General features: G+C 39.1%; 1 protein-coding gene across 1 annotated transcript; it reads left to right on the top strand.

Annotated features, from left to right (window-relative positions):
• The first annotated feature begins 9,119 nt into the window (after positions 1-9,119).
• Positions 9,120-11,759, top strand: LOC113110607 (proenkephalin-A). The gene is made up of 3 exons (XM_026274722.1): positions 9,120-9,338; positions 9,518-9,655; positions 10,613-11,759. Exons 1-3 carry the CDS (start codon positions 9,135-9,137, stop codon positions 11,210-11,212), a joined length of 942 nt encoding a protein of 313 aa, XP_026130507.1. The 5' UTR covers positions 9,120-9,134; the 3' UTR covers positions 11,213-11,759.
• Positions 11,760-24,186: the final 12,427 nt, after the last annotated feature.

Here is a 24,186-nt window from a genome sequence, read left to right on the forward strand (position 1 = left end):
GAAAGGGATCTGATATTCAATAAGCCAAGGTTTATCATTTGTTTATCCGTATTGCATCTGTTTTTTATTTGTTCAACCTCAATTAAATTGTTAATCTTGACTTGGTTTGGACGTTTTTTGTATTTTCTAGTTTGGGGAACAGACACAGTCTCTATAGTGTGATATCTAGGTGAAACCAGACGGTTAGCTATTCACTCCTCTTTTACCTTGCAGTCATCAGATCTGTCACTGTTTTCGCTGGCAAGTCCGGCTTCCTTTTCTTGTTTTCAAAATGTTTCTTTGAGGGATTTGTGATTTGGTCAATAAGATGAAGAAAACTGCCTCTTCACTTGATGTCATTCCTTCTAAGTTTATTAAGGCCTCTTTTTCTGAAATTGGGACTTCTATTCAGTCATTGATTAACTCATCTCTAAGTGCTGGGGTAGTCCCGAAATGTTTTAAGTTTGCTCTAGTTCAGCCTTTGCTTAAGAAACAGGGTTTGGAGGAAAATTGCCTTGATAATTATCGCCGTCTCTAAGCTTTAATTTTTATCAAAACTTTTAGAAAATGTTGTATATTCACAATTGATTTCCTTTTTGAATGCATCTAAATTAACAGAACCTCTCCAATCTGGTTTCTCTGCCCATCATAGCACTGAGTCTGCTTTGCTTAAAGTATTTAAGGACATTTTGCTTGCAGTGGATAGTGGTAAAAATTCAGTTATTCTGCTTCTTGATCTTACAGCTGCTTTTGATACAGTTGTTCATGATATTCTTCTCTGCCAGTAAGAAAATGTGTTTGGTATTGGGGGTATTGCTTTGCAGTGGTTTAATTCATATCTTAGAGACAGGTCTTTTTCTGTTGAGTTAGGTAAGTTTTCTTCATCTGTTGCTCCTATTATCTGTGGAGTGCCTCAAGGATCCATTTTAGGGTCACTCCTTTTTAATTTATATATGCGACCTTTGGGAGACATTATTAGGAGACACAATGTTTAAATTCACTTATATGCTGATGATACCCAGTTAAACAGACCATTGAAAGCTGGTGATAAAATTCAACCCTTATTGGCCTGCCTAGCGGACATCAAGAAATGGTTTTCCAATAGCTTTCTTAGACTTATTGAAAATAAAACGAATCGTCTTTGGCCCCCCTAAGTTAAGAAGTGGTCTCATAAATGATTTTTGGCAAGCATTTCCCCTCAGTCTCCTCCCAGGTCAAGAAATGAAAGCTTTAGCCTAAGTTCTGCCAGGAAGACTCAATTACTTTGTCACTTATTGCCTTCATCATTATCCAATCACGTCTTTATAGTCCGTTATAAAAGATCGTACTTACACATGTTTGATTTCGCAGATGCCGACGTGATAACAATTGCTCGCGTTTACTGCTAAACCACCATGTTCAATGATACCCCAATCATCTGTGACTGCTCAGACTCCGATGATGAGTTTGTCCCACCCTCTCCTATTCCAACTCGGCGTAGCACACGCCTCCAACGCCGTGACTCGCCATGGGCTACGTGGTCTACGGAGGACGTGTACAGTACTCTGGAATCAGCTGGCATTCCCGTCAGCCAAGGTCTGTCCAGAGAGGATCTTCTTCTTCTCGCCCAAAATACCCTGGGTAATCCACCTGAGTTCGTCTCTAATCTCACGACTCCTTCAGCGGCCGGCCACTCGAACAGCGAAGTCATCATCACCACGTCCAAAAGAACCATGCTGCATGCTCGGGCACCTGTTCATCCGTACATCACTGAGCCTGACGGAGTTAACACTCAACTCCTCCAAGCGGTTCAAATCCTCTCCCAAACCGTCAAAAGTCTGGAATCAAGGATGGCAAAATTTGAACAGTCAGCTGCTGATTTCAATGGCCCGGATCCGGAGTGTGGCTGCACTGGTCAACTTCGCCGTAACTCCTCAATTTCGTCCTCCTGTCAGTGGATTAAGCCATCCCCCGAGCGTAGCTTCTACTTTTTCAGCCCTGCCAACTTTTCACCAACCAGCTCAGACTCCATTTCGAGATGTCTCCGCTCCAACCGAAACTCCATTATTTAACCTTTCAACAACAACCCCTGGCCAGCTATTCGGTAGGCGTTTTGTTTCTCCAGCCGCTGCTATGGTATCTCCCCACATCAGAACAAACATCATCCAAGGTAAGGATTTAAACCTTGCTTCACTTCTGCTTCCCACGCCTGCTGCTGACAGGAAGGGGGTCGACTGTGGTGACGTGGCAGTCTTGCTTAAAACTTCCGATCCGAGGTTTCAACTGAATCTTACATTCGAAGAGTTTGTCATCGCTTTCAGCGTATTCAGAGACATTCTGTGTCAGGTTTTCCCAGCTCGAAGGGAAGAATTGGATTTGTATTTAGCCATGATGGCTGACTTCAATCAATGTTACGGGGACACATTATTCTTCGAATATCATAAATCATTCTCTGCTATATCCGCTTCCTTTATTTAGCTGTTTAACTCCAGACTAGACTGGTCTGTGACGGACACTGAACTGCTCGTTCGCCATTTCGGCGGAGCCAAAACGCTGGCTTGTAACATCTGTAGTGCTCACGGACACTCTGTGTCTTTCTGCCCCAAAGCTTTTGCCAGCCAAGAGCCGCACGCTGTCCAAAGTGCTGATAACGTAAGGCTTCCACATGACAGCAAGAAACGCTATATCACAAAACACAAAGGCGCTTTTATTTGCAATAACTTTAATGAATCTCTCTGTTCCTTCTCTCAATGCAAATATGAACACATTTGCAGTTCTGCAAGGATCCGCACCCGAAATCGGTCTGTTCACGCCGATACAAGCCTCCAATCCGAGGAAAAGCCCCAATTCGGAGAAAATTCTGAAAAGCTATCTTTTTTTCTTCTCCCATTAATGTTTCTAATCTTTCTAGCTACCTCTCTTCTTAATACAGATCCGACTTTTGACAATTATCTAATCACCGGTCTGTCTCAAGGGTTTCGGGTGGGCATCCTTTCCAATCTCACCACCTCTTTCATAGCTAAAAATCTCCAATCAGCTATTACTGAACCAGATGTGGTTTCTAATCTGTTAGAGAAAGAGGTAAATAAAGGTTACGTCATTTGTATTTTTGATATGTCATCCCCTCATTCTGCTTACACAGCAAGCGTGAACGAATGCATACCTTTAGCACCTTTCTCTTTACATTACGCCTTGGTCCACAATGCCACTCATTTAATCAAGGTAGCCAGTCAAGGTGCTTGGTTAGCTAAAGCTGATATCACAGATGCTTTTAAAACTATGCCAATCCATCCCTCTGACTGGCCACTTTTTGGTGTTAAATGGAATTCTAAATGCTATTTTGCTGTTAGGCTTACATTTGGGTGTAGAAGTAGCCCTCACATTTTTAATAGCCTCTCTGAAGAGATGTGTTGGATTTTGCTGAACGTCTGCAAGCTCCCTTTCGTTTAACAATTGCTCAACGATTTTCTGTTGATCGATTATCTGTCTTCTCAATCTGCAGTCTTGTAGATTCTAAAAAATATTTTTAGCGACGTCTGCATCCCCCTTTCCGCTGAGAAAACTTTGGGACCCTCTACTTCATTAGAATTTCTGGGGATTTCCCTAGATTCAGTGCTAAAGCAAGCTTCTCTTCCCCCCGAAAAACTCAAAAGAATCTGTTTTTTTTGGGAATCTTTCCCCTCCCTACATTCCATATCAAAGCGCGATTTGCTTTCGCTACTCGAACACCTAAATTTCGCTATGAGAATCATTCCTCTAGGCAGGGCTTTCATTTCACGATTGTTAACTCTGGCACATTCCGCGGAAAAACTAAGCTATCAAATCCAACTAGACGAAGGCTGTTTATCTGACATTAAATTCTGGAAAAGACTGGAAAACGAGTGGAACGGTATTTCTTTTTTCTACAACGACGATTTTGAATCATTGCTCCAACTCCAATTATTCAATCGGTTTCGGGGGGTCCAAGGTCAATGGTTTGCTGAAAAATGGCCCAACGACTTCCCCAAAACTGCTTCCAACTCCGTTTCATCCACGCTTTACGAGATATATCCTATAGCCGTCGCCAGCGTCATCTGGGGCCCAGAATGGTCACGTAAACGTATCCTGATGCTCTGCGATAACGAAGCCACAGTCGCCATCATTAATAAAGGTAGATCTTCTTGCCATATGATCATGCCTTTTCTGAGATGGTTAATTTGGCAATCCGTTGTTTTCAATTTTATTATCAAAGCTGAACACATACCCGGTCACTCCAGTGTTATTGCTGATGCGCTCTCTCGATTTCGATTTCAGACTTTCAGACTGTTGTGCCCCTCAGCCAACCCAGATCCTTCAATCTACCCTCTGTTAGCAGACATGATACTAAACTAAACGACCTGCTTACGTCAGCTAGATATTACATTACTAAAGGCGTCGCTCCCTCTATACTCAAAGCCTACACATCTGCATGGTCCGCTTTTCTAATGTTTTGTTTTTCCTTCCAAATTTCTGTTTTTCCTATTCTAATTTCGACCGTTTGCTCCTTTCTCGTCTTTAATTTTAAAAATCGCAATCTTAAAATGTATTCTATTCGCAGACTACTCACCGCCATCCAATTCTCCTAATTTTCAAAGCCTTTTTTCTGAATACTCCGTTCGATTACTACTTAAGGGGTTAGCTAAATCCTCCAACAAAATTAAAGACAAACGTCTGCCTATTACCCTGCCTTTATTGCAAAAATGAATTACTTCCGTCCGCTATGGCCTTCTTTCTAAGTACCTCAATATTCTTCTCGAGGCAGTGTTTTTATCTGCCTTTCATGGGTTTATGCGTCCAGGGGAATTCACTTCAGAAACTAATCAATTTGATCCTGCTCGCGGCATTTCCTTTTCAGATCTACGATTCGAACCTAAATTCTTCACACTCTTCCTTAAGCACTCAAAAACCGATGCGCAAGGTTCTGGTGTTACCTTAACAATTTCAAAAATCAATAATAATTTCTGTCCCTTCTCATCCATGGTGAAATTCCTTAAAATCCGGCCTAGAACTTCTAAAAACGCACCGTTCTTTATCTTACCAAACGAAGCACCCCTTTCCGAGGCCTGTTTTAGAACTCACTCAACCACTGTTCTCAAAAGCTGCAGTCTATCCCTCTCTCTCTATACCGGCCATTCATTCAGAATTGGGGCAGCTACTTCAGCAGCTGAATGAGGAATCTCTACATCAGCTATTAAGATCATCAGCAGATCATCGGTCTTCCTCAGCATTCGAACCATACACCAGACTTGATTCAAAAACCATTCTCAAGGCTCAGCAAGCTCTCCAGTAATAGATCAGGTAAATTCATGAAATTACTGGTAGTGGTGTTACCGGCGGTTTATGTATTAAAAAAAAAAACTATATCTGTATGGTCTATCGAGGCCTGTATATGTCTGGCCTATCGTGGCTATTTCTGTATGGTCTATCGAGGCCTGTCTATGTCTGACCTACCGTGGCTATTTCTGTATGGTCTATCGAGGCCTGCATATGTCTGGCCTATCGTGGCTATTTCTGTATGGTCTATCGAGGCCTGTCTATGTGTGGCCTATCGTGGCTATTTCTGTATGGTCAATCGAGGCCTGTCTATGTCTGGCCTATCGTGGCTATTTCTGTATGGTCTATCGAGGCCTGTATATGTCTGGCCTATCGTGGCTATTTATGTACGGTCTATCGAGGCCTGTCTATGTCTGGCCTATCGTGGCTATTTCTGTACGGTTTATCAAGGCCTGTCTATGTCTGGCCTATCGCGGCTATTTCTGTATGGTCTATCGAGGCCGCATATGTCTGACCCATCGTGGCTATTTCTGTATGGTTTATCGAGGCCTGTATATGTCTGAAATAAAATTAAAATATTTATATAATATATATATATATATATATATATATATATATATATATATATATATATATATATATATATATATATATATATATTCATTTAAAAATAGGCATATGAGGTTTAATCTAACGTTTATCATACTGATCATGCTAACTCTCTTTATATCTTCCAGGAACCTTAGGATTCACAACTGGTGTGTATACTTTCATCTACTTATTTTGGGGGGAAGCCTGGCCCCGTCTGGTGGTTTCATAATCCACCTATTTTTGGGGGTCGGCTGTGCCCCTGCCTTCGTCTTCAGGCAGGAAATGCAGGTCTGCTACCCTCAGATAATGAACCATGGACGGGGCCATCTGCCAAAGAAATGTATAATTATGCTTGCTGAGTCGTCAATAAATGTATGATTCGTACATCATTTTATCTCCCGAGTCTTTCTGGTAGAAATGAAAGCTTTAGCCTAAGTTCTGCCAGGAAGACTCAATTACTTCGTCACTTACTACCTTCATCATTATCCAATCACGTCTTTATACTTCGGTATAAAAGATCGTACTTACACATGTTTGAGTTCGCAGATGCCGACGTGATAACAACCTCCACCTTCCCCATCACCACCAGGATGGTCCTGTCCTTACCTTCCAGGGGGGTTGGCTGCGCCCCTGCCTTCGTCTTCAGGCAGGAAATGCAGGTCCGCTACCCTCGGATTACGAACCATGGTAAGGGGGCCTTCCGCCAAAGAAATTTATAAGAAATTTATAATTATGCTTGCTGAGTCGTCAATAAATGTGTGCTTCGTACATCATTTTATTTCCCGAGTCTTTCTGGTAGAACTGTTTTTATCAGTTACGGATCATCTCGAGATTGAAAACATTTTTTACTTTTAATGACCTGGAGAAAGTCATTCATTCTTTTATTACCTCCCGCCTTGATAACTGTAATTCATTATATTTGGGTCTTCCTCAGTCATCCATTGCATGATTGCAGATGGTACACAATGCTGCAAGGCTGTTGACCGGGGCAAAGAAAACAGATCACATTACACCAGTTTTAGCCTCATTCATTGGCTTCCTGTCTATTTTAGAATTCAATTTTTAAAAAGTGTTTGTTTTTAAAGCTCTTAATGGATCAAGCCCCATCTTATCTTTCAGACCATATTATTCCTGTTTCATCCTCCAGATCTCTAAGAGCTTCTGATAGAGCTCTTTTAGTTGTCCCTCGTTCACACCTAAAAACGAAGGGTGATAGGGCTTTTTCTATCGCGGCCCCCCATCTCTGGAACCAACTTCCACCGGACATTCGCCTTGCAACTTCTATCACAACCTTTAAAATGAAGTTGAAAACATATCTTTATTTCCAGGCATTTTAAATTGGATTTTTTTCTATGTTCCATTGTTTTACTGTATCATATGTTTTGTTTATTTTATGTTTATCTTTGACTTTGCTCAGCGCTTTGGTCAGCTTTGCTGTGATAAATGTGCTATATAAATAAACTTTACTTACTTACTTAATAGAAAGAGTTTTGGTTATAACAAAATGTATATTTAATTACTATAATATTGATTTCTTGCTAGAAATATCATCAAAAGTGCAAAAAGTTAATCTTTATTTTTTTTAGATCATCAGACAATAAATGCAACAGACAGGATTGTGGAATATCAAAGACATCTACGTATGCTATGACTGAGGTGACCTTGAGCAAGGCACCGAACCCCCAACTGCTCCCCAGGCACCACAGCCTAAAAGGCTGCCCACTGCTCCAGGTGTGTGTTCACAGTGTGTGTTTATTCACTGCTGTGTGTGCACTTTGGATGGGTCAAACGCAGAGCACAAATTCTGAGTATGGTAAAACCTCGATTTCTCCCACTCTAACAGGTAAACAAAAAAACAAAAAAAAAAACAAAAAAAAAAACAATAATGTTACCACTATAATATGTCTTGCAATATCCATGCCTGCAAAGGCTCTGCACGATCCTATTGTTCAGTACTTTCTGGGTCTGAATCCAGCTTAAATTTATATAGTTATATTGACTCCATCCTTAACTATACCAGAGAGAATGGAACTTGCTGCTTTGACAAGGTGCAGGGCAGTACTGAAACGCTGTCTAAACTGATCGCCAATCACAACGCACTGGGATAGCTAACCTATCGCATCACATTAAGTTTTTATGGAAGACGATCCTTCATCAAACCCGTAATTTAATCGAGCCATTTGTGCAAGGCCGGGGAGAAAATTTAATTATGTTAAAAAAAAATTAAGCATTTGTAGAAACACCAAGCATTAGCGCATATTCTAGAACACCCCCAACAAATTCAAGAAATGGTAAAGGAGCATAACAGGACCCTTTTAAAATAAGCTATAACTTAATAAAACCAATTAAGTATAACAGTAACTTAGTATATATAAACTCATGGCCAAAAATATCGGCACCCTTGGTAAATATGATCAAAGAAGTCTGTGAAAATGAATCTGCATTGTTAATCCTTCGTTTCTTTTATTTTATTTTTTAATCACAATAATCTAACCTTTCATTATATATTTTTGGCCATGACTGTAAGTAATTTAAACTATTGGATTTTACTGCATGCAAAACAATGACATCCGATAGAGCAGTCATGATGACACTGATATTAATAAACTGCACATGCTAAGTAAAAAACACAGATTAGGTAGTTAGATTGAACACACTCCTGGTTCTTCTATGGAACTCCTACAAACTGTTCACTGAAAGGGTCTTTGGGAACCAGCAATGGTTATTTTATGGAATTGTGACACCCTTTTGAAACATTTATTTTCAAAAGTATATTCAGCCAGTTTTAGGAAAAAAATATGTTAGTCTATTATTTTGTTGAACACTTTTTTCTATCTTAAAAGGTATGCTGTCTACTTTGATTGTATTAGACATTATGAAAAAAAAAAAAAAAAGACAGCTTGGCAGCTGAACACTTTTCATAGCAATGAGCTACAGTACTGTTCCTTTGTTGTCTGAATCTGCTCTTTTCTTTTTAAATGATAGTCAACGTGGGGCAGTAGCCTACATCATGTTTAATTTAAAACAGTAGCAAAATTGACTCCATAGCATTACATTGCTCAGCATGACATCAACTTGCAGCACAAACTACAAAAATAAATAAATAAATAAACACACACACACACACACACACACACACACACACACACACACTTGAAATCACTCGAAACTAGTTTGGGCTACTGTATTATTCAAGAATCGAGAATTATCACACATTAATTAATTCTTTCGTCACTCCATGCCTGAAGCTTTCTGCTGACGTCAGATTGCAAACGGCGTGGTGTCGAAAGGGGATGCTACTTAAAGTTGTGACGGTCGTTTCTGAACAGAGCAGATGTGGGGTTTATCGTCGTGTTGTGAGATACAAGATACTTAACCAAAGACTCCCTACACGACTGACTTTGATAAAAAAATTTTTTATTTTTGCTCCCTGTGAGAAGCTGTCCACCATATTCAGCAATACAGTGGACGCTGCCAAAGAAAGCTACTGTAAACAGGTAAACTAATGTAGAAAAACTGTGTGCCGAATTTAAAAAGTACCATAATAAAATGATTAACTAATAATTTTATACACTGGATAGTTTGTTTGGTTTATTTATGGTTCTATGGTTAAGACTCGGCCAAAGATTGATTTACATTTTCATTATGTAAGTAAATGTTAAATGCTTGTTTGCAGCCCATGGCGTTAACTGTGAACTGGTGGAGTCTGGTTTTGAGCGCATGTCTCGTGCTGATGGTTCGCGCTGAATGCGGCAGAGACTGCGCGCTCTGCGTTTTCCGGCTGCTCCGTCAACAGACAGAGATCGACAAACTGGTGAGTTTCATTTCATTTCATCTCTCTCTCTCTCTCTCTCTCTCCATATATATATGTGTGTGTGTGTGTGTGTGTGTGTGTTCAGGCAAAAGTCAACTAATAATTGTGTAAAAGTTTACACTGTGTAGGCTATTTTTCATAGTCAAAAGTCAGGTTGGAGATACGATTTAAGTAAAAAATTACATGCAATCTATTAAATATAAATTTGTGGTTTCGTAATTATTTTACTAAATGGCAGGTTCTATTATGATAACTTACCCCTTAGTGAGACAAAATGGTTGGATATTTGTGAGATGATATGTATTTTCATTTTCCTGGAGAAATAAAAAATGGAATAAAATGTTCAATTGATTTTTTTTTTTTTTTTTTTTTTTTTTGTAGTCCATACTTAACAAAAATTGACTTTCAAAACCTGAAGCTATCCTTTTAAAGAATTGTGTGACAACTAGCCCCATTCCCCTCTATACTGTATATCAGTCTTAACAATTTTTATTTACAGTAACATGTAGATTTACAAATGTCTGCATGTTAATTGCAATTAAGTGAAAATGTATTATAGTTTAAATTTATATTAAAACTGAAGCTGAAGTTCACAGTGTTATTTAACATAAGTTATTTTTTTATTTTATAATTACCTCTATTGTCTTTGTAATATGGTAAGTGTAATGCAGAGTGTACTAGCATTTAAGGTAAACTAAAATATATTGTAATTTCTATTTAAACTTGAATGTAATTTATGTAAATATATTTGTAATTACACATTTACATTGTGTCATTTTGAGACAAATCTTGTGTTGCCAAGTGACAAACTGACACCATTTTCCACTGTTTAAACTGTTAGTTGTAATCAGCAGTCTTTAATATGGAACTGCATTGGACGCCAACAGAATGAACATGTGTGCCCTCTAGTGGACCAATTGTTTCATTGCATTGATTGGTAATTCATGTCTCCCATAGACCTGCTCATTACAGTGTGAAGGAACAGTGGACTCTAGACAAGTAGAAATCTGCAAAAACATCATCAGTCAAAAGGATCGCCTTGCAATGGACAACCTTAAACAAGATGAAGAGAGTGCAGACCATCTTCTCGCCAAAAAATATGGTGGCTTCATGAAGCGTTATGGGGGCTTCATGATTAAGAAAGCAGCAGAGATCGGCACAAGAGCTCCAGCTGAGAGTGACATCACAGAGGCCATGAGTAAGAAATATGGAGGCTTTATGAAGAAGGACAAGCCAGAAGGTGGAGCCGAAGACCAACTGGTGGAGCAGCTGAGAGAGATCCTTAGGGACGGTCCCACCTCAAAATCAGATGAGCAGCATGATGGGGACATGGTCAAGCGCTATAGGGGATTCCTGAGGAGTGTACAGGAGAACAGTGGTCTAGGGGAGGCAGGGAGAGACCTGCACAAGAGATATGGGGGGTTTATGCGCAGAGTGGGCAGGCCTGACTGGTTGGAAAACCAGAAAAGCAATGGGTTTCTGAAACGCACTTGGGAGGATGGAGGCGAGACTGCCCTGCCCAACATGCAGAAGAGATATGGCAGATTCATGGATTAGGATTTAATCATGGATACAAACCTAAATAATCTGTTCCTACTTTGCGCTTGCACTGTAATTTCATGTGATGCCATTTTTATTTATTATTATAATTGTTTTTGTCTGCTGAATATTCCTCCATAATATGCAGTGTACATCTGTGTTCTCAGTGACTAGGGTTTGTGTTTAAAAAAATGGAAAGGAAAATATTTCCCATTCTCTGTGTTTACAGTGAAATCACCTATCAGATGGGATATTCAGTAAATACAAAGATAGAGGGCAATAATCTCACCATTTTCTGGATCACATCTATGGATTGAAAATTAACTTTGACATTGTTCACATTGTTTCACATTGCATTGTTCTCTGAGAATCTCATCACATTAGCTAGTGGTTTGCTCATTGAACATTGTAGAAGAGGTGAAGTCTGCTGTCTGTACTTATATGATATGATATGTTAATGATTCATGTATTTCTTTTAACATCTTTTCAACAGCTTTTGTTCTTGCATAAACCAGAGCAACATTTCTGAGCTATTAGCTATACAGAATACAATAAATGTATCTTTCTGCAGAAGTAAAATGGCTCATTGACATATTTGTTTCCCACAAATCAACTCATTCCTCAAGTGGAAGGTATTCTACATTGCCAGGGTGTGACTGCCCTCTTTAGTAGTTTTGATTCAAGACCCAACATTTTTTTGTATGGTCTTACTTGATCTATAACATCTTAAAAGCTTTTTTATTTTGGGAATATGGCCAAGGCTAAAAGTGTTATGCACAATGTAAAATTTACTTAGACATATTTCACATAAAACTATTTACTAAAGCAGACTAGACAACGTTTTATCAAGGTTTTGTTAACTTTGTGGGACTATTTCTTTGCATGGTACAGTATTTTTTGTCATATTAAGAAAACGTGCATGCATTATTTTGCCTTTTTAAGAAAGGTTTTTATTTTTTAATTTGGGGCCTAGTTTCACCTATATTTAACAGCACTTTGTCAGAAGTAGCAACCCACCTCACACAAATACAACAGACATTTTTTTTAAATCCTATCCAACGGTTGAAAAGAAAAGAGTAAACAGGGTCACTAAGAGGCTGTAACAGTTGTCAATCAAAATGTGGAGTGGGTGACTCCCTGTCAGAAAACAAACTTGCCAATGGTCCAAATAATTTGTTAAAGTAAAAGCTATTTTAAAAATGTTTCACAAAATGTTATGAAACATTTTCTAAGACCATGTCGTGTGCTTTTAGGGAAGGTTCATAAAAGGCTAAAACATTGACCACTGTAAGCACTCCTGGAGTGCTATTATCCAAGTATAGGTCTCTGCAAGAAAGTAATGGGAGTTACTAGATCAAGGTGTTTTTACACCATGATACCTGATTGGTTGATGTAATAGTGACGTTAGGTTTAGGAGTGGGGTTGGGTAAGGGGGATCATTTAGATTGCATGATTCAGAAACACCCAGAAGTTTGAAAACACCCACATGGTGATAAACGGCCACTTTTGCTCTGCAGAGACCTAAGTCTCCTATAGAGGTCGGGATCGTTGCGTCACGTCGCAATGCATTGTGGGAATCGCGGTACAGAAGTAGATGTACTGTATAGTAGGCATTAGGTAACGTTGGTCATTTGGTCATTAATTTTGATTATTTTTTGGAAAATGGTTCAGTATTGCTGTATTGTGAACTGCTGTAATCGGTTTCATGATCGACAGGGCAAACGCCTCGTGAATCATATTAGTTTTCAACATTTTCCTACTTGGAAAAAAAACACAAGGTGTCTGAAATCACCAAGAGGCGTCAGATGGCTTGGGTCGCCACTGTACGGAGGGAAACCATCACCTTCGATAATATTATAATACATAGTTATGGTGAGACATGTTGTGTATGGTCTCTCTCTCTCTCTCACATACACACACACAAACTCAGACACAAACACATTACGTTTTCTCTAGTTTTTGGCCAGTAAGGGAGTCAGTTTAGTGTCTGTATTTTTTGTTTAAACATTTTCTTTTGACCCAATCCTGAACTTAATTTGCTTTTTGATATTTTTGTGCTGACTGTATTTAACAAATTTGAACAACTTGTTTAAAAAAAAAAAAAACTGGAACGAACTTCAAAATAGGAAGTTAAGCGTCTTGTTTTGGTGAATGGTGGGTTGTGTCTGAGGTGAATGTTCGTCAATATTATACCGGATTACAGAACTACCGGAGGAAAACAGTGGATTTTTGCAAGTATGATAGGTGAGTAATTACTCCTGAAGTGTAACAAACCCGCATAGACAAGCTTCATAGCTCGCAGAATCTGATAAGTGTGTGTGTGTGTGTGTGTGTCACCACTGATGCTTGGTTAATGTTAACATTTCCTTAGTGAAAAAGATTGTTTTCTCCACGTTTAATTTGCAGATCCATTTATGATCTGCAGGTGAGCCTCCAGTGACTTTTTAAAAAGTGAAAGTGACATTTTTAAATTGATCGGAGGTGTAAGCGCTCACTCCACAGACCCGGTAGGATAAATTATCAGGGAAACTGAGGCTTGGTAAACTTTCATGTGTTCATAGGGATCGATTCCGCCTACAACCTTTTTTTTTTTTTTAAGTAGCGTTGTTTGGCTTCATTATTAAGTTTGTCCGTATAGGTATAGGCAACTTTTTTTGTCACGTTCTATAACTTTTTCTGGAGACTGGCTATTATCTTATTACAAACCTGCTTTGCGATGCCTCTAAAATGGCCGCCGTTACCCACAATGCACCATTCCATGACGTCTACGCCCGAGCTCTATTATCTCAAGTCTGGACCAACAAACTGCCCCGTTCATGATTCTATTGTTCTTACAAAACGAGCCTTTCACACATCGGCCAGGTATGACACAAAATCCTCATTATACTTTTATCATTATTCTTTTGTTTTTATTCCGCCATCATTAGCCTTTGTTCTGGTATTTCAATTTTTACCAAGCCTCATCGCTTCAATCACAGTATAAATTTACGCCACTTTTATCAAAAGTCTTAATATAAAATGTAAAATATTACAACCCATTCTCACTCCAAAGGCGTCAAAAACCGAAGCATGGTCAAGCGCCCCTAGCGTCACTTTTATGACGCCAAATGTGCCTCTCGGCGTCGAATATCGAAGCACTACGACCTTCATTGCTTTCAATGGGAAACTTTTGGCGTCAGAATTCGACACGAGGACATGAGATGTTTATCGCTATGAAATCACGTTCAAGAAGTCTCATTCAGCACACATCGCGATACTTGCTATCAGTTCCACAGTTTGGGTGAGTAGTCGTAAATACGCTCTTTTAATGCCTTTTATAAAATGTATTCTGTCTTATTTATTAATCAAATTAGTGCCATATGTTTAATCGCTGTATTATATCGGTCATCCGCGGCTGTCTTTGAGTTTCATTGCGTTTAAATAAATGAACACAGCTGCTAATTAGTCTGATTAAACTGTCACCTGACGTGCCATAGACCTTCGATCCGATTTATATTATTATTAATTTCAGGATTAATGATGTAAGTTGTATTTGTAGTAAAATCATGGTAATCACGACACTTACAATAGTAATAAATGAAATGTGAAGTTAAAACACAGTAAACAGGACATTAGTAACTATAACTGTAGTTTTACTATGGTATATTAATAATCAATACAACAATACAATAATCACCAAACCAGCTATGTTTGTATCACTGTAATGTTAGTGCTTTTATGTGCTTTTATATGACAGATATCACAGTAATCATATGTTCTGTACCATGCTTTTAATACCTTTTAATGTAAATCCCCCCCCCCCCAAAAAAAATCAAATTAAAAATAAATAATAAAACATGCATTTTTCCATCTTGCAGTTCTTTCATATCAGTTTATATATATATATATATATATATATATATATATATATATATATATATATATATATATATATATATATATATATATATATATATATATATATATATATATTATATCTAAATATTTTGCTCACAGATCATTATTAACATTCTGTATATAATTCAATTTTATTTACTCTCCCCTTTTTATTATTTTTATTTTTTTATTTTTAGCTGAAAAGACGTAAAGGCAGTCAGCCCAGTGGTGTTTCTGGAGAGGGATTCCTTCAGAAATGGAGAAGACAGAAAGCTGCGGAGGCAGATATTTGCAGCAGTAAGTCTGTGATAGTTTGTCTCTTTTATCAAACATTCCTGCTGTTATAATTTGTACAGCATTTGTTGTTTCTTAAACTGTTGCACTGTCCAAATACCCACACTTGCCATCTTTGCACTTGACCACTTGATTACTTATTTGAACCCCAGCACTGCACGGTTTTGGTGTCTCTCTTATCTGCCTTGGAGTCTTCACTGATGAGCTGATGAGTTGAATCAGGTGTGTTTGATCAGGGAGACATCTCAAATGTGCAGTGTTGGGGTTCTCCAGGACCAGGATTGGGAGCCACTGCCTTATGGGACACTTATGTGTTTACAGAGATTTTTAATAACTAATTATCAATATTTCACATACTGTACATTGGACAGCTTCCCATGACCTCTTGTGAGATCTCGGCAAAAAGTCTGACGATTTATTCCAAAACATGATGCATGATGGGATACACAAAGCTTTGTATAGCGCTCTGGAGCAGTATTGGAGAGGTTTAGTGTGTGTTAAGGACGCTGTGCTTTGGCATTATTAAGACCGGGGACAGTCTCGTTCACACACTGTCATGTACACACACTCTCAAGTGGCCAAGACTGCAAGTGTGGGTATCTGGACAGGGTCAAAGTCTTAAAAATGATCCCTAAACACATCACAGTCTTAATAATCCAGTTTAACACTTGTATGATATTGTACAAGCCCCAGGATGGTCTCATCTGACACTATCAAAAGAATTCATATGACTATAGCTTGCTATTAATTACTTGCTTTCAATAATGGATGCATTTAACATTTAATTATACAGCATCTTTACAGAGGCTGCTTTTATGGTCTAAACAAAACACAGTGTAATGTATAAGTTGAATGTAATTTAATATTTCCTTCCTTTCTGTCTTACAGGATTGTTTGAGGATAACGCTGTAGCTCCATCATGCACAAGGACTCAACTCGTTAACTCTTTATCCCCCGCACACACAGAAATGGTCCCTGGATCAGTGATTAGACTTTGCAGTGGTTTGATTTTTGCAGAAGATGTAACTTTGTTTTAATCTAACTTTGTTTAAGCTCATAATGAAAACATTACAGAACCAGTGATGAAAACAATAGTTAAAAATAGCGCTCCATATTAAAAATATATTGCACACTTGACATGCATGTCTTCATGGTGTTTTTTTGTGAGTTTGAAACATTTACATTGTGTTGTATAACATTTTGGTCACAACACTTTTTCCAGTGTTCTCTGAAAGACATACTGTATTTACTGTTTTGTTTTTTAATAAAAGCATTTTCATTTGCATACTGAAAATAGTTAATGTTTACAACATAACTGCCTTTTTATTCTTTATGGTGGCAAAAATGAGCTTGGTGACAGAGGAAGCAGTGTAGTAATTTGGGCATGTTGTCTTTAAATGAGTTTGACATATAAATAAATAATGGAAGATCCTTACAAAAATATGCATGTAATTATGCTTTATGTATTTATTTGTTCATTCATTCATTCATTCATTCATTTATAATTTCAGTTTTTATTCCTAGAGTTCAAATGGTAGAGAATGGTAAATCACAGAAACACAAATGTGAACAATTTTAACTTTAAAACACAATGTAATATGCAATGTAAATTTTAGAAGCACGTCATTTGATTAGTAAATATATTTGTCTTTGGTCAAAAAAAAAAATACAAATCTTAAAAATGTGTCTTATATTTATTATAGAGGAATCTGTCTGTTGGATACAACTGCGACTGCTGGGCATGTGCACATCAATATTGCCCAATGTTTGTCAAGCTGAACAACGGAGGAAGGTGAAGACGTTAATAAAACAGAATCTAATAAGTAGCAAGCTTAATCTATTGTTAACCGAATCTATCCCTTCAGCCGAAAAACGAAAGACGTCGGTCATACATGGATAAGGAAGTGTGACGCTGCTGCTCAGCTTTGATGTCATTGGCTATGAATTTTCAGGACAGTCTGTGGTTGGACTATCTTTTAACCCATATTAAACAGCGCATCATGTTAAAAAGTATGTTTTGCTGCTATCATCACATTAGTAATATATTAAGTCAACAATAAAGTGTTGCTATCTTGACAAAAATGACATCTTTAGCGAGATCCTAATCCTAACCCTAAGCATAACTTCAATGAACTACAAAAAACAGCCCCCTAGTGTTGTCTTTGCATAGATAGAACGACGGAGGCTTGTGGGTAATGTAGTTTAAAACTTTTTATTAACGAAACGAAATAAATTATTTATTTTAAGGAAAACTGGATATCTAAATATGTTTATTGTGCAAACCTCTATGATATATTTGAGAGGCAGGCTGAAATGTGGTATTTTACAGTGAGCAATATTTAAAATGCCTTTATGTCAGCTTTCCATTTATTTCTGAAAACTGAGCTCAACATTATTTTATCAGCATAGCATAAGTAATAATCCTGCCCATTTTCTCTTTGATATGTTAATTGGACTCTGATTTACAGCCATTTGAAAAGTACAGTTTTGGGCTCTTCCGGGGGGTGCTACTGGGCCCCTGGGGGTAGAAGGGCAGTAAAACCTACATATATGTATTCTCCTCATCATGGACAACAAACTGAGCTGAGTCACATTTATATCTGACAGTTTTCACAGTCCTCTGTTTTCTATTCTATTCATCATGACTATTATACCTTTTGACAGGACATTGTGAGGCCATCTGATGAAACATTGAAAAATTAGAAAGAAATGATTTAATAATGAAAATAATAGATTATTTATTTGATTTTTGAAGTAAATGGCAAGAAATATAATGGATGAACCTGCAACAACTTGCCTTTATCTATTCCCCACTTGTAAAGCAGTAATCAAGGACAATGTATACACATTGTGATACTTCACTATTACACAAGGACAAATTCATGCAGTGCTAAGAATATTAATTTATATATATATATATATATATATATATATATATATATATATATATATAACTATTTAGCAAAAATCAGTGTAAAAATGTCCTCCTCACCCCCCGTATCTTGCTCCTCAGGTGCTGGACATCAGTAATGTGTGTGCTCTTGGTTATAATGCAGTACAAGATCCCATTGATCATTCCTGCTACATTCTCAGTTATCCCTCAAGTGTTTGTAACAATAAAGCCCATGGCACCATCTTGTAATGCAGAATAATTAATCTCGTAACTCCCTTTATTACACTAAAAAATTTGCATATTTGTTACTAAAATATAAAAAAATTACTTTCTGGTGTACTGATGTCCCAGATGTTATTAATCCGATCAAAAATGTTTATGTCTTAAATAAAAAAATAATCCCAATAATTAATATGTTGTTTTTCCAAGTCTAAAATAAACACATATGAGCCTACCTAGTAAAATTGTGTATTTACCAAGAATCTTCAGAACACAATATTCACCATTTTCATTTTATTGAAGCATAGACTATAAAGTTGATAAAGTAGCATCAAGACAAATAAGATTCAATGAAAATAATTATCATCAAAAATACATTAACCTCATATATAAATCAGTTCACACAGATGAGTGATGAAATGTCCTTAAAAGTCACACAGTCCCATCCAGTCAACTGTGATACAGATCATGTGATACATATAAGACATGAGATACTGTTCCAGAAAATAATGATAATTAAGGATGTGTGGATTAAAATGTCTTGTATATGTATACTTTGATGAATTATTAGGGAGGGAAGCCTTTGGTTAAAGGAGAACTTAATTATGGGTGTGACTTGTGAGGCTGAAAGTCTATGTGAAGTGTGAAATGTACCGTTTAACAAATGGAGTGTTATGATTGGTCCGTTTGAATACTAGGGGAGGGGGCCAAGGGTATAAAAGAGTAGTGGAAATGTTTGAATGGGGGGACGGGTGTTTGTTGGAACAGTAGCCAACTATTTAGGTTTTTCTTTAGTTTTCTGTTATGTCCTGAGTTGTACTTTAAATAAGTTTTCTTTTGTTTTGTTTTTTTTTTCCTGGGTTCAAATTGCCCATTTATTTGATAGTTTGCTTTGGTTTTTGCTATGTCTGTTTGAAACTTGTGGATCCCAAGAATAAAAAAAAGGACTTTCCATGGACTTTTCCTGGAGTTTTGCCACTTCTTTTGCTGTCAGTTAGCCATTGCATCGACCATCTTACCACAAATGGTGTCAGAAGTGGGATAAGAAGTCTTTATGGAGTGACTGACACTAGAAGAGGAAAACTGCAAACCTCAAGATGACTACTAGAGGACATGGAGGACCTCAAAGGATAACCCGAGCTCATCCAATCCTACTCTCTGAGGGGGAAGAGGACACTGTTGAAGCTCAAGCAGGTGATTTGGAGTTGGAGGCTGGGGCAACTGAGGAGGCTGTGATAGACTCATTTCGGGTGATGAACGTGCAAGGTCTAGAGAGTGAACCTGTGGTGAGACCCAAGATCAGTAAAGTTAGTACACCCCAAGGTGAAGCAGAAGGAATTGTGGTGGGTCAAGACTTTCTTTTGGAAATGAGGAAGTTTATGCAGCAACAACAAAGAAATGAGAAAATATTGTTTGATGAACTGAATGGTTTAAAGGCTACTATTTTCCAGAAACCCAAGACAGGGTGGGAATCAGTTGAACAACTGAGCCAACAAACTCATTACCCATTACCTACTCCCAGAACATTTCCGCAGGCCTCAGGGGGAAGAGCCATGCTTTCAGAACCTCCTCAAACGCTACCTGAAGACCATTTGCCAGGTATGTCTCCACCACCAGTAGCCTCTTTCAGACATTATCATGAACCACAAATTCCTGCTTTTGTAGAAGGTGAGGATGTGGAGAGCTTCTTTGTGCGGTTTGAACGCATTGCCAGAACGTGGGGATGGCAAACTGATGAGTGGGCGGCCCGAGTGGTAACTCTGTTAACAGGCAAAGCTCTGGAGGCCTATGCAGGCATGGACGATCAAAGTTCCGGATCCTATGTTGACATTAAAGCTGCGGTTCTGGCCAAGTATAACGTGACTGAGGAGACATATCGCCTGCGTTTTAGGAGCCTTACGGTGCCAACGGGAGAAAGTGTAAGAGAGACCTACAACCGTATCAAGGGCTTGTATAAGAGGTGGATGCGACCAGAAATGAAGAACAAGGAACAGTTGGGAGAAACCATCATACTGGAGCAGTATCTGCGAGTGTTGCGGCCCGACGTGAGAGTATGGGTTAAGGAGAACCAACCACTAACTGGTGAAGGAGCCGCTAGACTGGCGGAAAGGTACATGGCAGCACATCGAGAGCCACCACGAACCAGCAAAGGTACTGTGACTGTGGGCAGGAGTAAAGTCGAGGAGTCTATGGATAAGACTATGGGAGTGCCTGGGAAATATTCTAATGCAACCCTGATTTGTTTTTATTGCCAGCAACCTGGACATAAGGCTTCCCTTTGTCCCCTTAGAAAGCCCAAAGTGACTAATATGTGTTATGTTCCTAGGAATGAGGGCCTTGGTGAATCAGCAACATCTACTGAGAAACATAGTCACCTTATAATGGTAACGGTAAATGGTCAGCATGCTCAGGCTTTGGTTGATACAGGTAGTACACAAACTTTGGTCAAATCTGACTTGCTAAATTGTGAAATGTTGAACTATGGTGATACTGTGTGCTTGGGATGTGTACATGGGGATGAACACATTTATCCAACTGCGGAGGTCTCTGTAGTGATAGAAGAACAAGCATACCTGTTAAGGGTGGGGGTGGTTGAGAAACTAGCATTTGATGTGGTGTTAGGGGAAGATTTTCCTTATTTAACTGATTTGGTGGGTTCCGTATCCAAAATGTGTGCAGTAGTTACAAGGTCCCAGACCAAAGGATTGCAACCCCTTCCCAATGCTGATGGTGATCTGTTCTCTAATGCAGGGAAGGATAGAAAAAGTAAAAAACAGAGACGACAAGAGAAGCATAAGGGGAAAGATAGGATACAAGAGAGCTTACCAAATTTACCCGACTCTGGGTCCGAGTTGATTAACTCTCATTTGCTGGTTCCTGAAAATTTTAGGGAATTGCAAAAGGAAGATGTTGCTTTACAGCCCTTGTTTGCAAAAGTGTGTGAAGTGGATGGTAAGCCTGTAGGGGTACCAAAGTTTGGGGGGGATCGGTATATTTTAAAGAACAATCTTTTGTATTTGGCTGATCTCGAGAGTCCTAGATTAGTGGTACCTAAAGCACTGCATCAAATGATTTTACATCTGGGCCATACCATCCCTTGGTCAGGGCATTTAGGCAGGCAGAAAACGTATGAGCGAGTCAGCCAAAGATTTTATTGGCCAAAAATGTACCAAGATGTGCAGGACTACTGTAAAACTTGTACTGAATGTCAGATGGTAGCACCTGTTAGAACGGCTGATAGAAGTTATCTGCAACCGTTGCCCATTATTGGAACTCCATTTGAGCGTATAGGGATGGATATCATCGGTCCCTTGGTTAAGAGTAGTTCTGGTCACCAATTTGCATTGGTGATCTGTGACTATGCTACCCGATATCCAGAGGTGTACCCCTTGCGTTCAGTTCAAGTTAAGCACATCGTGAGATGTTTAGTAGACTTGATTTCAAGGGTTGGAGTTCCATCTGAGATTATCACTGATCAGGGAACAAACTTTATGGCTAAAGTGATGAAGCTATTGTATAAACAGCTAGGCATTCAGGGAATTAGAACTACACCATTTCATCCTCAAACCGATGGTCTTGTCGAACGGTTTAACGGTACCTTGAAAAACATGCTGAAGAAGTTTGTCGATGAGTCTGGGAGGGATTGGGATAAATGGATTCCGTTTCTTCTCTTTGCTTATAGAGAGGTCCCTCAGTGTTCAACCGGATTCTCACCTTTTGAACTTTTGTTTGGCAGGCAAGTTCGTGGGCCCCTGGACGTGCTCAAAGAAGGGTGGACATCAGAGGAACCAGCCCAGTGCAGTATTGCTTCATATATCTTACAGATGCGGGACAAATTGGAGAACTTTAGAACTCTGGCTAAAGAAAATTTAGCTGCCGCCCAACGACGACAAAAGGTATGGTACGATACACATGCCAGGGGAAGGAACTATGAACCTGGGCAGAAAGTTCTGCTATTATTACCATCCGGTACCAGCAAGCTGTTGGCAAAATGGCAGGGGCCGTATGTTGTGACCAGAAAACTTGGTCCAGTAACCTATGAGATTTTGTGTCCCGAAAGAAAACAGCCTAAGCAGGTCCTACATGTCAATCTCCTGAGAGAATTTAAGGAGAGGGGGTCTGATCTGACAGGTCCAGAGGATGTCAAAGACCAAGTGATGATGGTGAGGGCCATAGAGGAGGAAGAGGATGAACCTGATATGGAACCAGTTCGTTCATTGCTGAAGGCCCCAGAATGCTATTCAAGCTTAAATAACCAACAACAACAGCAACTAACTGAGGTACTTCAATCTTTTCCCTCTCTTTTCCAAAAGAGGCCTGGAAGGACTGAGATCCTAACACACAACATCATCCTGAAAGACACTACTCCCATACGACAGAAGCCCTATCGAGTCCCAGAGAAGATGGTGGAACAGTTAAAGACTGAGATCAAGACCATGTTGGAAATGGGGATTATAGAACCCTCGAAAAGTGAGTGGTCAAGTCCTATCCTGTTGGTCCCTAAAAAGGATGGAGGAGTTAGATTTTGCACTGACTTCAGAAAACTAAACAGTGTCTCATGCTTTGATTCTTATCCGATGCCTCGTATTGATGAGTTGATTGAGAGACTGGGTAAAGCATCCTTTATGACCACATTAGATCTGTGTAAAGGTTATTGGCAAGTGCCCCTTGATCCTTCTTGCAAGCCCTACACAGCCTTTCGATCTCCTTCAGGGTTATATCAATACACTGTTATGCCTTTTGGATTACATGGAGCACCAGCCACCTTCCAAAGGTTGATGGACCGTGTACTTACGGGGTGTGAGCAGTATGCAGCCGCATACCTTGATGATGTGGTGATATACAGTGGATCCTGGCAAGAACATCTAAGGCAGCTTGAGGATATCCTAAAGAGGCTTCAGGAAGCTGGGCTCACCATTAACACCACCAAATGTTCATGGGCTCAGACGGAGGTCAGGTATTTGGGGTACTTACTGGGACATGGTCAGATCAGACCACAGGTGGAAAAGCTAAAGGCTATCCAAAATATTGCTCGCCCACAGACTAAAAAGCAAGTGAGATCTTTCCTTGGATTAATCGGCTGGTACCGCCAATTTGTTCCCCACTTTGCATCACTGGCTACACCTTTGACTGATCTGACTAAAAAGAGTCCTGCTAAGTTTTGTTGGACGAGTGAGTGTGAAGAAGCCTTCAAGGCCCTGAAGAATTTGTTATGCAATGAACCAGTGTTACAGAGCCCTAATTTCACCCAGAGATTTATTGTACAGGTGGATGCTTCTGATGTTGGCTTGGAGCCGTACTGGTCCAAGGAGAGGCTCATGATGAGAGACCAGTTCTATTTTTGAGCAGAAAACTCTTTGAAAGAGAGAGGAAATACTCCACAATTGAGAAAGAAGGACTTGCCATCAAATGGGCTGTGGACTCCCTGCGGTATTACTTACTGGGGCGTGAATTCACATTACGTTCTGATCATCGTGCCCTGAAGTGGATGCAAACTATGCAGAATAGTAACTCAAGGATACTGCGCTGGTGTCTGACTCTGCAGCCCTATGTATTTACCATTGAGCACTGTCCAGGTAAGAAAAATATTATTGCTGATTATTTGTCCCGTTTGCCAAATTTAGATCATCCAGAGGGGGAAGAAGGGGGAAAATGTGATGTGGCACACATGGGTCAAATGAAAACACCATAGACATGTTTGGCAAGATAT

Source organism: Carassius auratus, chromosome 2 (genome assembly GCF_003368295.1).
Source record: "Carassius auratus strain Wakin chromosome 2, ASM336829v1, whole genome shotgun sequence".
Classification (NCBI taxonomy): domain Eukaryota; kingdom Metazoa; phylum Chordata; class Actinopteri; order Cypriniformes; family Cyprinidae; genus Carassius; species Carassius auratus.